We start from the raw sequence: 15,432 nt of genomic DNA, 5'->3' as shown, positions 1-15,432 counted from the left end.
ATTGGACCAGACGTTCTCAAACTTTCCACCGTGTTTTGCATGGAAGAGTTTCAATTGTTCAAACTCCATGAGGAGTCTTTTGTCATCAGGAATGCTGAGATCAAGAGGCTGAAAGACTGGGAAATGCTTGGAATTTGGAGAAACTAGAATATCCCAATAGCCATCCTGATGGTGGTTCTGCATATGTGAGATAAGGAATGCAATCAACATCCATAAGTCTACGGGTTGGGTTTACCCATGAGTTGATCAGGGTTCCATCAAATGTAGTGTCAAACCCTTGTTCTTTCCAGATTTCATCTGCAAACTTAGCAGCTCTCCAGTCACATTTTCTTTGGCATAAAGCATCATTATGGCATTGTCGTCTTGGACATGTGAGAAAGAAACACATAGGCCAACTCCAAAAAGATGGAGTCTTGGAGTCATTTGACCTAAAGTCAGATGATAGTTTTGAATCATGCTTACTTGAAAAATAACAAAATCACCCTTCACTGGTTCTTGTGCTAGGGGTGAAGGTTTGTTGGATCTGGTACACACAGATGTGTGTGGACCCTTCAAATCTACCACAAGGGATGCTAATCAATATTATTTGACTTTTACTAATGATTATAGTAGATATAGATATGTTTATTTAATCAAGCATAAGTCAGAGAATTTTGAAAGGTTTAAAGAGTTTAAACAGGAAGTCGAGAATCAATTAGGCAGGAACATTAAGATGCTTCGATCCGATCGTGGTGGTGAGTATCTTAGTACAAAGTTCCTTGACTATCTTAAGAAATGTGGGATTATCTCACAATTGACACCTCCCAAGACACCACACCTTAATGGTGTGGCTGAGAGGCGCAATCGAACCTTGTTGGATATGGTTCGTTCCGCGATGTGTCAAGCTTCGCTACCAATCTCATTTTGGGGGTATGCCTTAGAGACTGCCGCCCATATCCTTAATCTGGACCCTACAAAGAAAGTTGCCAAAACTCCTCATGAGATGTGGACTGGTAAAGTTCCCAAACTAGACCACATCAAGATTTTGGGTTGCAAGGCTTTCGTGAGACGCGAGACTCATGATAAGCTCGAACCTCGAAGTGAGAGGTGTATTTTCATCGGTTGCACACAGAAATCCTTTGGTTACCTCTTCTACAGACCTAGTGACAATGTGGTCTTTGTAGCAAGGAGGGGTGTCTTTCGAGAGAGAGAGTTCATAATCTAAGGAAACAGTGGGAGGAAAATTGTCCTTGAAGAAATTCAAGATTCAAGTGGTGAGGAACTTCAATCCCTAGCACTCAACCTGAGGATGAAACTCTTGTTGAGCCAATTGACAAGTTTGTACCTCTGAGGCGTTCACAAGGGTTAGGAATGCACCTGAGCACTACTATGGTTTCCATATTACTGCGGAAGGTGAGACACTTATCAGTGATGAGACATTGGTAAGTCTGGATGAACCTAACAGCTACGCGGAAGCCATGACAGGCCCCGAGTCTGCTAAATGGAAAGAGGGAATGGACAGCGAGATACAGTCCATGTATGACAATCAAGTTTGGAACTTGGTTGACAATGTACCAGGTCGTAAGACAGTTGGTTGCAAATGGATCTTCAAGAAAAAGACCGACATGGATGGTAATGTACACATATAAGGCGCGGCTGGTTGCAAAGGGCTTTTCTTAAACTCTGGGAGCTGATTATGATGAGACCTTTTCACCAGTAGCAAAGATTAAGCCCATTAGGGTTCTGTTAGCCATCGCTGCATTTCATGATTATGAAATATGGAAAATGGATGTCAAAACCGCCTTCCTTAATGGAAGCTTGGCTGAGGATGTTTAAATGTGTCAGTCAGAGGGTTTTGTCAGTACAGAATACCCTAATAGAATGTGTAAGCTCGAGAAATCCATTTATGGATCGAAACAGACACCTCGCAGATGGAATCTTTGCTTCGATGAGAAAGTCAAAGAGTTTGGCTTTTCGAGGAGTGAAGATGAATCTTGTGTCTATGTCAAGGCTAGTGGGAGCATAGTTAGCTTTTTGGTACTGTATGTGGACGACATACTACTCATAGGAAATGACATCCCAACCTTGCAGTAAGTGAAGTCCTGGCTTGGGAAGTGTTTCTCTATGAAAGACCTAGGAGAAGCTGCCTATATTCTAGAGATAAGGATTCTGAGAGACCGGAGTAAAAGACTAATTGGACTTAGTCAAAGTATCTACTTGGATAAGGTGCTGAAAAGGTTCATCATGCAAGATTCCAAGAAAGGTGAGTTACCCGTTCAGAGTAACGCCAAACTGAGTAAAACTCAGAGCTCGAGTACTGAGGCTAAGATAGTAGAAATGAGTCGAGTACCTTATTCTTCTGCAATAGGCTCGATCATGTATGTTATGACCTGCACTCGTCCTGATGTGGATTTTTCCTTGAGCATGGTCAACAGATATCAGGGGAACCCTGGCAAGGCTCACTAGACTGCGGTAAAGAATATCCTCAAGTACCTGCGGAGGACTAAGGACTGGGTCCTTACCCTCGGTGGGAGTGATGACTTGAGAGTTGTAGGGTATAGTGATGCTAGCTTTCAGACTGATAGGGATAATTTCCGCTCTTAGTCAGGCTGGGTCTTTACCTTAAACGGAAGAGCAATTACTTGGAAAAGTTCCAAGCAGTAGACACTGGCTGATTCAACTTGCGAATCAGAGTATATAGCAGTAAGCGAGGCAGCAAAAGAGGCGATATGGCTGAAGAACTTCATTGGAGACCATGGAGTTGTACCAGCTATAAAAGAGGCAATGGAAATTTTCTGTGATAGTGAAAGTGCAGTATCCTGAGCCAAGGAACCAAGGGATCATGGGAGATCTAGATACATCGACAGAAAATACCATTTCATCAAACATCGAATAGAAGAAGGACTCCTCGTGGCAGAGAGGGTACCATCATATGAGAACCCAGCAGATCCCCTCACGAAGGGAATGAGTCGGGTTAAGCATCTCCAGCATGCTCGGAGCATAGGGCTGAAGGATGATATTAGTTTTAGTAGTTAGATAATTTTGAAAATTTTAAAGTGTAATTGACATTCGATGATGAATAAAAGTTGTGTTTATTTATGAGTAAAGTGTTGCTATATTTTGTCAATCGTTTACTATATTTATTTTGCATGTTTTGACTTCTAGAATAATTATGTTTGGTATATCATATTATTCGAATTCTCCACAGTCGGTCATATGTTGGAACTAGGTATGAATCAAGACTGTCATGAGTTGGTTGCAAAGTTCTAAGTTGTTGGACATTGCTACAATACTCATGAGTGCTCATAAGTTCTGAGTATTGGATTCAACCCACGCTCACTGGTATCACTTCATGGAATTTATCTCGAGTGATCGTGAGATGGTAATATCATATAAGTCTTCAAACCTAGAGATATGACTTGTTGCCTATGAGTTGGTTATGCATTGATCGTACGAAACCGCATTGGTAACTCGATGTTATAAAATGTGCTTTTGTGTGTGATTCAACAAGTAGTAGAACAGGCATATGAGTCAAAGTTTATCTGTTCCTTCTTGGATTAGAAGCGATATCTAGGCCTCTCGATGATTTTGTTTTGAGCTATGTACCAGGCCCGGTCAGAACCGAATTGATGTGTTCAATTTAGTTCTATGTCAAACAAATCGGAAATCGGGAAACAAACTGTTGGACAATAAGTAAGACATTGTTCCATGTATTTGTCCGGATGATATCTAGAACAGAGGATTATATGATCACTTATCTTAAAATGGCGTATCATCATCTTCTTAGTTCCGAGAGACCTTGAAAGAGCTACGATTGCTGATCGGTTCCTAAAGTCACACTTGAAGTTATAGTTATTAGACTTATCCAAGTGGGAGACTGTTGGATAAGGTGTCTAAGTCCATAACTATATTTGGTATGTACTTGACTCGACCCGGCAAGGTCCATTTGGGTTGCATGGCATCATGCATTTGGATAAACTAAAATGAGAGAAATAACACTTGTGGTTTATTAATATATTATAAGTTCTAATATATTAATAATATTATTTAATTAGTATTGATCAAAAATTAATTTCGAATTAATTAAGTGATCAAAAGAAGACTAATTAAATATATGGGTTGATTATGTAAATCATCCATAACTTGTACAATGGGCTAGATGCTCCATGGATTATCAAGTTAGGCTAAGGTCCATAGGATGCTCCATGGATGCTACATGGGAGTTACAAACCCATGGGTCATGGAAATGAAGAGCCATGTTACATTAGGGTTTACATGGTGTAACCCTAATTGTAACACACTATAAAAAGGATATGAAGCTCACCAAAATCGGCACTAGAAGCAAGATAGAGAAGGCAAGCCGATTTTGCAAGTGTTCTACATTCTCTCAAAGTTATTCCAAAGCACTTGGTGTTGTGTGAAACATTTGAGGCATCACACTTGGGGTGCTAGGCTCTCAAGGTTTTCAAGGAATCAAATCAACTACAAGGTATGTAATTCTAGCCATCTTTTATGTTAAAAGTTCCCTATGTATGCTAGATAAGATTATGAACCTTGGAAATCAAATTTTGCATGTATTTTTAGACAAACATAGATCCAAGGTTTTCTAGGGTTGCATGTACACTTAGGGGTGTTAGAATTTTCATAACTCATCACCTATATACCAGGATACCGACCTAATAGGTCACTAACATGGCATTATCCTATATACCAAGATACTGACCTAACATGTCACTAAGAATATCATCATGCAATAAACCCGGATACAAATTCGAAAAGGGCTGGCAATGGTGCTTTCGACCTTATTATTATAGTGAGGACAACTCACCTCACAATGTCGATCAGAACTGAAATATCAAACTTCCGAAACATGGCTCCAAACACCAACACCTACAACCACCAATGACCAAGTACCATAAATACCCAAATTGCCAAAATACCCCCAGAATTCAAACCGGTTAACCCTTGGTCAATGTTAAAGTCAACGGTCAAGATCAACAGTCCATGTTGACCCAACTCGTCAAGTACAGCCACTGACTCGTCGAGTTTCTTCAGAACTCAAGAATCGTGAAAACCCTAGTTGGCTCGCTGAGTTTCAAGATAATTCGTCGAGTCCATGCAGTGTCCAAAATGTCGGGAAAACCCTAACCAACTCATCGCGTCATCTCACTGACTCGCCGAGTCCATGTAGAACCAAAAACGGGCCATCTTCATCCGACTCAACGAGTTGACCATGCAACTCGTCGAATCCCTTCAGTCCTTTTCTTATTCTGACGCTCTTAAGCAATACCAAGGCTCCAAATTGTAGATCTAGCCTCCTAGGGCATGGTTACCATGTAAAGTTGCACACTTTACGAGCATGCAAGGCCTAAAATGCCAAAACCAAGCTAAAGAAGAGGTTTAATCCAAAGAAAAGGGCCAAAGCTTGATAAATTCGATAACTTTATGACTATGAGGACTTAGAGGAGTCAAGATCTGAAGTTACAACTTCAGATCATGCCCAATACCATAAATGACCCACAAATATGCTAAGAATGGCCTTAAACCATTGAATAAGGAGATCTAGAACTAGAATGATCAAGGTAACAACTTGTTACTTTCAAATGAAAGCCAAGACGGAGTAGGTACTGGATCTACAAGCTTCTCCTTGATCAAAGCTCTTGAGTCTTCAAGTTTCTTCCACTAAAACCACATTCCAAGCTTTTACACACACAAAATGAGGAGTAATACACGATTAGCATTTTCTGAGGTTGAGGGGGACGATAAGAGAGGCAGAGGGTGGCTAATGAGCCTTTAAATATGGTGCAAAACCTTGGAAATTAGGGTTACACATTCCAGATCCAACTCATCGAGTTGGGTCCCCCAATTCGTCGAATAGATTCTAGAATCTACGCGACTTTAACCTTCTCTACACAACGAGTTAGGGCATCCAACTCGTCGAGTAGGTCTAAAAACATAAATATAAAACTTTAAAATTTATACCTAGGAGTCGGGGTGTTACAAAAAAACCCACACAAAAGCTTAGAATGCTTCACGAGGGGGATTAGGGTTGCAAAAACGTATCAAGAGGATGGAGGCTGATGAGGTGAGGGGAAATGAGGCTATAATGGGGTTTAAATAGGAGCCAAACCCTAAAGATTAGGGTTTGCATGCCTGGCACGTATGCCCTGCGTACCTATGTATGCCCTGCCTACTAAGGCGAGCCTTAGTACGCTAAGCGTACACACATACACATGGCATACTCCCCAACCTTCCCAAATTATGAAAATGCCACCAGGGCTTCCAATGCACACTTTCTTCTATTTAGGGACCACAATGCAATATGATTCAATTATAAGGTTAAAATTAGAAGTACCTTATCATCGGGATGTTACAACAAGAAGCCTAACACTAAAAACCTAGCTTACTTAAACCTTTTCTACACCCTAACTCTTGCATGGGGACAAATAAAGGTCCAAGCTTGCATTTTTATTACTTAAAATGCCTTAGAACATCTGGAAGGACATGTTAAAGGCTTTGGAGTACCTCTTACTCTCCAAGCTCTTGGGTTTGGGACAAAAAGGATGAAAATCAAGGCTTAACTAAGATCTAAAGAAACATAAGCCAAGTTTGGAGCTTTATACCTCCAAATAATGCACAATGAAGAGAAGATGTTGGATCCAAAGTCTTGAGAGTAAAACTACTCCTTGAAGGTCCTTCTTCACAAACAAGGAAACAAACAACTCACTCCAAAAGCTCAAAATGAAATAAGGTTTGCAATAAGGGTCGATCTTGGGATGGAAGCTGATAAAAGGAAAGGTCTTGGGGCTATAATAATTCTTAAATAGTGCACAAACCCTACATATTAAAGTTTTGGTCTGAACCACGTACGCCCGATGTACAGGAGTACGCGTAACGCACTGGCGTGAGGCTGAGTACGCTCAACGTACTCAAGCTGCACCAAAATATCACGGAATTGCCCTTAGGACCCAATTTGCAAACATTTGATAACTCAAGGGTCTTAAAGCAAATACCTGAAAAATAGATGTTACAGAAATGTAGACAAACTTGGATTTAAACCGATACATACATAAAAAAGCACGTAAGTTTTTTTTAAAAAAAAATTAACAAATGAAAGTTCTAAATTTACGTTGAAATGTTAACCGCCTTGAAGTTATTGAATTTATACCGACACATATATAAAAATGTGTATGAAAAAATTAGTTTTTTTAGGTTAATGAAGGGAGGTTATTAAGGAAAATCAGATTATATATACTACGATGATAAATACCAAAATTTAGAAAATGGAGGGGTGAAGTAACATTTTATAAAGTTCAAAGTGATGGGGTCAAAATGACATTTTAAAAAGTAAAAGGGTGGAAAAGTCACAAATTCATAAACATGAAATATATATAAAATTACATAAAGAGTCCCTATGGTTACATATGGTCACAAACTCAGTCCCTACTAAACTTGAAAAAACCAAATTACTCTCACACTAATGGAGGAAAAGTAACATGTGAGCAAAAAGAACCATTTATGCAAGTTTTGGAAACCACAAGGACCATGTTCGTCAAATTTTTTGCAATGACTAGTTTGTGATATTTGATAAGCCACATAGATCATTTATGCATTTTGTCAGTTTTTATAAGTCGAGAATGGTGAGCTGAAGTGAAGACATAGGGCTCTAATCCTTTTTTTTCGTCGATGTGGACCAAGTTTTACACATCTCTAATTAAGATGCAAAAAGTTATGTGTGAAATGGAAAAACTAAAAAGATATTATTATTTCACATAAAGTAACGAACATGCATCAGTTATGGATGAGAACTAATGCCGTATGTTATTATTTTACATATAAGCGAAATGCAGAATTGGTTTAATTAAAATATATTTACCTAAAAAAAAAGTAAAGTTGCGAAGAAATGGTCAAGATCAAGAAAAAGTTGCAAAGTGACATAGGTGAACCACATTACATGAGAAAGAACACAACAAGAACCAATGCACAATTCATGAGCAACAAAAGGCAACCTAAACTCAACCAATTATAACTTCACAATAAGTGCATGTAGTAATTCCTACAACATAAATCCATTCATATACAAACTACAAACCCATATCACAACTTTCATTCCGACCGTTTCCATTCGGTCGGGCTTTTCTTTACTTATGGAGAAGAAAAAGAGTTTGGAAGAGGTAGATGGCCGGTTGCAACAACATTTGGTTCTTCTTCTTGCTATTGTTTTAGGGTTTCTGATAATGGATCCTTTTGACATGAGTCCAGTTGGTGGACATGATTTCCGACCTGTGAAAAACGATATTGCACCATATGACCAAGTGATGGAGAGTTGGCCAGCAGACAATCTTAGCCGGCTAGGGCTTGGGAACTTGGAACATGTGGATAAAGTGTTTGGACCCGAGTCCTTGGAATTTGATCCATTGGGAAATGGGCCCTATACTGGTATGGCTGATGGTCGGATTGTGAAGTGGGCAGGCGAAGATCGAGGATGGGTAACATTCGCTCTTGTTTCGCGAGATTGGTAAGTTATCAAATATTTTATTTGCATATTAGAAACATACACACACATACATACATGCATACATGCATATAATATATATGCATATATCATGCTTAATTCGAAACGTCAAAAGGTCAGAAAAGTTATGCATGACCGGAAAAGACTCAACGACATACAAGCAATGGAAAATGGAAGCATTATGTGGACGACCACTAGGATTGAGGTTTGATAAAAGTAGCGGAAATTTATACATTGCTGATGCGTACTATGGGCTTATGGTGGTTGGTCCTGACGGTGGCTTAGCAACACCATTGTCCACCCATATGGGTGGAGAGCCGATACTCTTTGCAAATGACCTTGATATACATAGTAATGGATCTATCTTCTTCACAGACACCAGCCAGAAGTACAATAGAGTGTGAGTTCTATAACCTTTTTTATACATTGGTCTCATTTACGGATTTTTGGTTTATTCTTTGGTCTAAATGCTTGATATACATTTGGTCCATGTGGAAGACACGTTTTCTATCGACTAATTAATCAAGTAAAAAATGTCAGATGTTATTAATATATTCACATTTTTTTTTGATCTTATGATAACTTGGGTTTGCTTAGGAACCATTTCTTTATAATGTTGGAAGGGGAGGCAAGTGGAAGACTACTTAGATATGACCCTCCAACAAAGTCAACTCATGTTGTATTAGATGGCTTGGCTTTCCCGAATGGGGTTCAATTGTCGAAGGACGAATCTTTTCTTTTGTTCACCGAGACTACAAACTGTCGGTACTAATTTTAGATGAATCTTATCAATTCTTCAAATTAATACCTTATATAACTATATTAAGAACTGTTTAAGTATATGCGATGACAAGTATACTTTGATTTTTATTTTGTTTAGGCTTATGAAACTATGGTTAAAGGGTGAAAAGAAAGGCAAAGTCGAACTTGTGGCAAACTTACCTGGTTTCCCCGACAATATAAGAATAAACGATCAAGGCCAGTTTTGGGTAGCTATTGATTGTTGCAGGACAAAAGCTCAAGAAATCTTGACAAATAACCCTTGGATGAGGAGTGTGTACTTTCGTTTGCCATTTCAAATGCGTTATTTGGCTCGAATAATGGGAATGAAAATGTACTCAGTGATATCTCTTTTTGATGAACATGGGAAGATCTTGGATGTTCTTGAAGACAAGGAGGGTGTAGTGATGAAACTGGTTAGTGAAGTTAGGGAAGCTAATGGGATGTTGTGGATTGGCACGGTTGCTCATAATCATATCGCAACTCTACCTTACCCTTGATGAGGGTTCATATAAATTGTTGATTGTAATAAGCCATTCAGATGTGTTTGTTGATTTGTTTCTGTCTTTTTTTTTCTTCTAAATATTATGCATTTATAAGTTGAATAACTTAGAGATTGCAATTGAATGCAGAAAACTAGGAAAATAAGAAAAAAAAGTTTGAATGGAAATAGGAAAATACCAAAGAACCATCGATGATAATATTGCCAATCTATGAACACCAAAAAGAAAAAAAGGGCGTTCAAACCGACAAGTTTGAGGTTATCCTATCTATTTGGTTATATTTGATTTATTCTAGTGTAGATGTACATATGATCATGTTCGGGATTCAACAAAAACAAATTAAAGTGACAATTGATAAACAATTTATGTAAAACATGTGGAATAAGCTTTTGATAAACTGTAAAACTGAACATATTATCTAACGTGGTTCGGTTGATTTAACCTACATCTATGTAGAGAGAGAGAGGATTTTATTAATCTTCCAAAAACAATTAAAATCACTCATAGGGGGTTGCAACTCACTTGAACTCTTAAAGAAAATGAATCTATCTTGCTAACAAACTGCTCTAAAAAAAATATGATCTCAAACTCACAATGATTGCTCTCTTGAAATTTGTGCGTGCTTCACACACACTATGCGCCATACGCTTCACAAATGTTGATGAAGATAAGAGTGCCTAATTATAGGCAAGCATATGGATGCCCTAATTCTAATGGGTCATGTCTACCCTTAATTAAGCCCTAAATGGGATCAACCGCTTATAGATTCTTTAACCTTATTTTGAGGGATGTACATAGCCACTTGCCATACATCTAAGAGTATGTTCTCAAGACCTAACAACACCTTTTTAGCTCCAACAATGCATTTTGTGGCTGTTGGAGCACATTTAGCAGCTAGACAACGCCTTTAAAAGTGCCCAACACTCCTATCAAATGCCTAATGCATTTACCAAGTGCCAAACACATTCTCCAAGTGTCAAGCGCATTCTGCAACTATCCAGTATATTCTTCTGATACCTAGCAACGTGGCGTGATTTCTATGTCCGACAACACTTTCTTACTCTCTCATCAATGGAGATTTCACTCCCCGACAATTTTGATCAAGACTTCACATCCCAACATTTTCTTACTTGAATATTTGAACAATTAAGTTTTTTCGGTGCCATTCATCTCTCTCTCTCTCTCATGGTGAACACCTTGGTATATTTTTCGTACTAAGGACTTTCTTTAGCTTAAGAATACCATCATAAACTTTTTGGACAGCTGCATCTCAAAGCTCATTCCAAGCCAGTTGAACATGTTGGAACCAACAATCAATATGAAGATATCATGGAACTTTATATTACAAAACGTTGGCGATTGCGATGACTATTTTGTTATATATTCCCTTTAAATATGATTTCCTCCTGACAAATGAAACGTGTAAGATATTTAAAAAGCTTTGTTTGATTTACGTGCTGATCCAATCCGATCAGTAAATGAAAATATCATTTTTTTTTCTTGTTTTAACACTTTTTCCGGCTCAAGTAACATTGACATACGGATATTCAAAGAAAAAAGGAAGACTATTTCGTTCTTTCAGACTATAAAACGGCAATTTCTTCCCTCTAAAACTCCCTCGGAGCAGGAAATCTCTCATCTTGGAACACTTCTTCCACTACATAATGTTCAGAAAGATCATTTCTTCCCCCTCAAAGTCAAAGTCAAGAAAAATCATATCGATATCACTTCATTCCACCAACTATTGCTACCACGATCCCTCAGCGCCACCTTTTTCACCATCAAAACACATTTCCCCCAGGCAAAAATGGTTTCAGATCACCCCAACTTCGTTCAAGGGTTTCAATCGATCTTTTTCATCTGGGTATCAGTTAAATTCGACCCAATTTAGAGTGTCTAATTTAAATAGAATTGGGTTTTCGGTATCGAGAAGGGGATTCAGTAGCGAAACAGTTCGTGATTGTATTAATTACGACGTGGTTATCATCGGAGGAGGTCCGGCCGGCTTATCCGCCGCCATAAGATTGAAGCAATTATGCCGTGAAAATGATGTAGACTTATCTGTGTGCGTTGTGGAGAAAGGGGCAGAAGTAGGTATGCTTGGTTTACCTTTTGCCTCTTTTAAATCGCAGAGTTTACTTTTGAAATGCTCAATTGTTATGCGAATTGTCAAATTTCTGATCATCATCTTGGAACAAAGATCATTAAATCGACAATTGCTTCTTCAAATCGTAATCACAATCATAATTGTTTACAGGTGCACATATATTATCGGGAAATGTTTTTGAACCCCGTGCATTGAACGAACTCATCCCACAATGGAGAGACGAAGAGGTAACATTTTAATTTCTCAATTGCTTCTTCTATAACTACAATAATTACAAGATTTCATATGTGCTTTGTGTTAATTTCAACAAATAACTTTTATGTGGACATTTTTGTATATATTCAAACGCTTATGCAGACACCAATTAGTGTCAGTGTTTCTTCTGATAAGTTCATGCTACTTACAGAAAAGCATGCAATCCCATTGCCAAATCCTTTCGATAATAAAGGAAACTATGTTATAAGGTAATTAAATACTTTCTTTTTTCACTAATTACCATTTTAACCTTTCTTAAATCTTACTAAACTGATATTTTTTGATTCAGTTTAAGCCAATTTGTACGTTGGTTAGGACAGAAAGCTGAAGAATTAGGAGTCGAAGTATACCCAGGTTTTGCAGCTAAAGAGGTAACGCTGTGTGTGTGTGTGTGTGTGTGTGTTCGTGTGTTTGTGTGTGTGTGTGGAATAACAAGCTTCATATTCATACAGATTTTATTTGATGAAAATGAAAATGTTATTGGAATTGCAACTAATGACATGGGAATTGGGAAAGATGGCTCTAAAAAAGATACTTTTCAGCCTGGTGTAGAATTAAAAGGTAGCATTTTTGTATGAATATGAGTAAATGACCATTTTACCCTTCTAACATTCTTTATTTTCAGGGCGTATTAATCTTTTTGCTGAAGGATGTCGAGGTGCACTATCAGAGGTTTAAATTGAAAAAAAAAATATTGATCCTCACTTCTACATTTTAAAAAATCCAACTTCTTTTTTTTTTATTTTTTTTAACCTGAAATTTTTTAACAGAAACTAATAAAGAAATACAATTTAAGAGAGAAAGGACATGGGCAACATCAAACTTATGCATTAGGAATTAAAGAGGTAAGCTATGATTCTAGTCATAAACTCATAATTACCAATTTTATTCAGTTTAATTTATTTTTTAAAAGATTAATTAGTTTTTAAAAATGTTAATAGGTTTGGGAAATTGATGCCAAAAAGCATAAACCTGGTGCTGTTGTTCATACTTTAGGTTGGCCTTTGGATCACAAAACCTATGGAGGATCTTTTTTATATCATATGCAAGATAATCAAGTAAATAAATATAATAATAATAATAATAATAATAATTAATAATATCTCTTTCCACCATTTGGTATTATGATGAAATTGACAAAAGGAATGGAATTGTTAATTCCATTCCTTTCATCTGTATGCAGGTTTCCATTGGATTAGTTTGTGCTTTGAATTACCACAACCCTTATTTCAGCCCTTATGATGAATTCCAGGTAACTTTTTTAAACTCACAACTTATTTTTTATTTTTTTATTTTTTTATTTTTTGTAACACATTTTTTTTATAGAAACTTAAAGGTCATCCTGCAATCAGACCTCTTCTTGAAAATGGGACAGTTGTTCAATATGGGGCCCGGACTTTGAATGAAGGTGGTTTTCAGGTGCATATCATGATTTTACTTTAAAACTTATATTGTTTATTTTGTTATATTTTTAATTATTATATGATTATATTATGATAAAGCGAATAATATATAATTGATAATTCTAATTAATTTTCAGTCTATTCCATATCCAGTGTTCCCTGGGGGAGCAGTTGTTGGATGTGCAGCTGGCTTTTTAAATGTTCCAAAAATAAAGGGTACACATACTGCCATGAAATCAGGTAAAAAAATTTCTCAATGTAAGGGTAAAATGGTCATTTAACACATACAAAGGGAAAAAAGAAATCAGGGAACTTAGGCTTTCCGCTTTCTTTATTAAGTCCTAACTTTTGACAAATTTGCCCTTGTTTGTCTTTCCCTTAAGTTTTTCCAAGTATGCAGTCTTTTTCTGAAATATTTTTTAAATATTTATTTTATTATTATAGGAATGTTAGCAGCAGAATCTGCCTTTGAAGTACTTAATAAAGGATCAAATATGAAAAATTATTGGGAAAGTTTAAAAAAATCATGGATATGGGAAGAGCTTTATCAAGCACGCAACTATCGCCCAGTAAAATAAAACATTTATTTTATTATTTTCTTTTTCTTTTATTTATTTTTCTGTTCCTTTTTTGTCATTTTAAAAATAAAAAATGTTGCAAACATATGTAGGCGTTTGAGCATGGGCTTTTTACTGGTTTGGCTATAAGTGGTCTAGAACAGTAAGATTTCCTTCTTATTTTTATTTTTATTTTTAAACTTTCTATACACGTGAAACATGTGATGAAATTTCAATTTTCACTTGTTTATATTCACATTTACAGCTATTTACTTAAAGGAAGAGCCCCATTTACCTTAAAGCATGGAAAACCAGATCATGAAGCAACACATGTAAGCTAAAGACTAAAGTGTTGTTTGGAATTGGATAAATGATTTTTATAAGTATTTGAAAAAATAATTGTTTAAAAATAATATTTATTTATAAATAAATGGTTATGTACACAGGAAGCAAGTGTAAGCTCCCCGATTGAATACCCAAAGCCAGATGGGATTGTTAGTTTTGATGTGCCAACTTCTCTTTATAGGTAATTAAATATTAATCTTAAAAAAAAAAATTACATAAAATTTATATTATTACGATTCTTTGTATAAATTTGTTTTGTTTAATAGGAGCAATACAAATCATAATCATGATCAGCCACCTCACCTTCGGTTGAGGGACCCACAAATTCCTCAAATTGTAAATTTGCCAAAATATGGAGCTCCGGAATCCCGATATTGCCCTGCTCGTGTATATGAGTAAGAACTAAAAAAAATTTCTATTCATTTTTTAATTAATAAATAATCTCACTTTTGATTTTTCTTTTTAATATTTTTTTTTGTGTAAATTCAGATATGTTGCGGATGACAAGGGTGAATTGAAGCTCCAGATTAATGCTCAGAATTGCTTGCACTGCAAGGTTTGACAAATTTTTTTTTTTTTTTTTAAATAACTAATTTTTTTTTTGGGAAAATTGGTATATGATTATTGATTTTCTTTTTTTGAGTTTCAGGCGTGTGATATTAAAGATCCGAAGCAGAACATTGAATGGACAGTTCCAGAAGGTGGAGGTGGGCCCGGCTACTCAGTAATGTAAACCAGTTCTTGAAATTTACGTGGAAAATCAAGAAACGAGAACAAATGGGATTTTATGATTTTATCCTTTGTCATTGTCACGTGTTAATCGAATGTTTCTAGATTCGATATTTAGTACTTTGATAAACTTTATAGATTCAAGTTCGTGTTTGTATGAAATTAGGGCACAAATCTATGATTTTTGTTGTACTTTTTTTATACAAAATCATGAGTTTTAAATAATAAGTTACACATACATATATAATCATATATGCAA

General features: G+C 36.5%; 2 protein-coding genes across 3 annotated transcripts; both read left to right on the top strand.

Annotated features, from left to right (window-relative positions):
- Positions 1 to 8,081: 8,081 nt before the first annotated feature.
- LOC111899385 (protein STRICTOSIDINE SYNTHASE-LIKE 13) lies at positions 8,082 to 9,774 on the top strand. Its single transcript, XM_023895227.3, has 4 exons — positions 8,082 to 8,497; positions 8,610 to 8,894; positions 9,092 to 9,259; positions 9,375 to 9,774. The coding sequence occupies exons 1-4, from the start codon at positions 8,127 to 8,129 to the stop codon at positions 9,772 to 9,774; spliced, it is 1,224 nt and encodes a 407-aa protein (XP_023750995.1). The 5' UTR covers positions 8,082 to 8,126.
- Positions 9,775 to 10,842: 1,068 nt separating this feature from the next.
- On the top strand, positions 10,843 to 15,401 carry LOC111899383 (electron transfer flavoprotein-ubiquinone oxidoreductase, mitochondrial). Of its 2 annotated transcripts, XM_023895225.3 has the most exons (18): positions 10,853 to 11,871; positions 12,035 to 12,111; positions 12,242 to 12,348; positions 12,429 to 12,510; positions 12,592 to 12,700; positions 12,765 to 12,811; positions 12,910 to 12,984; positions 13,081 to 13,197; positions 13,323 to 13,391; positions 13,466 to 13,558; positions 13,680 to 13,782; positions 13,987 to 14,111; positions 14,213 to 14,262; positions 14,365 to 14,431; positions 14,546 to 14,625; positions 14,711 to 14,839; positions 14,934 to 15,000; positions 15,094 to 15,401. In XM_023895225.3, exons 1-18 carry the CDS (start codon positions 11,442 to 11,444, stop codon positions 15,175 to 15,177), a joined length of 1,911 nt encoding a protein of 636 aa, XP_023750993.1. In that variant the 5' UTR covers positions 10,853 to 11,441; the 3' UTR covers positions 15,178 to 15,401. The 2 variants fall into 2 exon arrangements, with proteins under 2 accessions (XP_023750994.1, XP_023750993.1); XM_023895226.3 differs by lacking the exon at positions 13,081 to 13,197 and having other exon boundaries at positions 10,843 to 11,871.
- The last annotated feature ends 31 nt before the right edge of the window (positions 15,402 to 15,432 follow it).

This window comes from Lactuca sativa, chromosome 1 (genome assembly GCF_002870075.4).
Source record: "Lactuca sativa cultivar Salinas chromosome 1, Lsat_Salinas_v11, whole genome shotgun sequence".
In the NCBI taxonomy this organism is placed as follows: Eukaryota; Viridiplantae; Streptophyta; class Magnoliopsida; order Asterales; family Asteraceae; genus Lactuca; species Lactuca sativa.
The sequence above is the reverse complement of the archived record's forward strand: the minus strand, read 5'-3'. Positions and strand labels throughout refer to the sequence as shown.

Coding starts and splice junctions, on each gene's coding strand:
- LOC111899385 (XM_023895227.3), top strand. CDS start 8,127: ATGGAGAAGAAAAAGAGTTTGGAAGAGGTAGATGGCCGGTTGCAACAA. Junction 8,895..9,091: donor AGCCAGAAGTACAATAGAGT/GTGAGTTCTATA, acceptor GGGTTTGCTTAG/GAACCATTTCTTTATAATGT. Junction 9,260..9,374: donor ACCGAGACTACAAACTGTCG/GTACTAATTTTA, acceptor TATTTTGTTTAG/GCTTATGAAACTATGGTTAA.
- LOC111899383 (XM_023895225.3), top strand. CDS start 11,442: ATGTTCAGAAAGATCATTTCTTCCCCCTCAAAGTCAAAGTCAAGAAAA. Junction 12,112..12,241: donor CACAATGGAGAGACGAAGAG/GTAACATTTTAA, acceptor ACGCTTATGCAG/ACACCAATTAGTGTCAGTGT. Junction 14,112..14,212: donor AAGCACGCAACTATCGCCCA/GTAAAATAAAAC, acceptor AAACATATGTAG/GCGTTTGAGCATGGGCTTTT.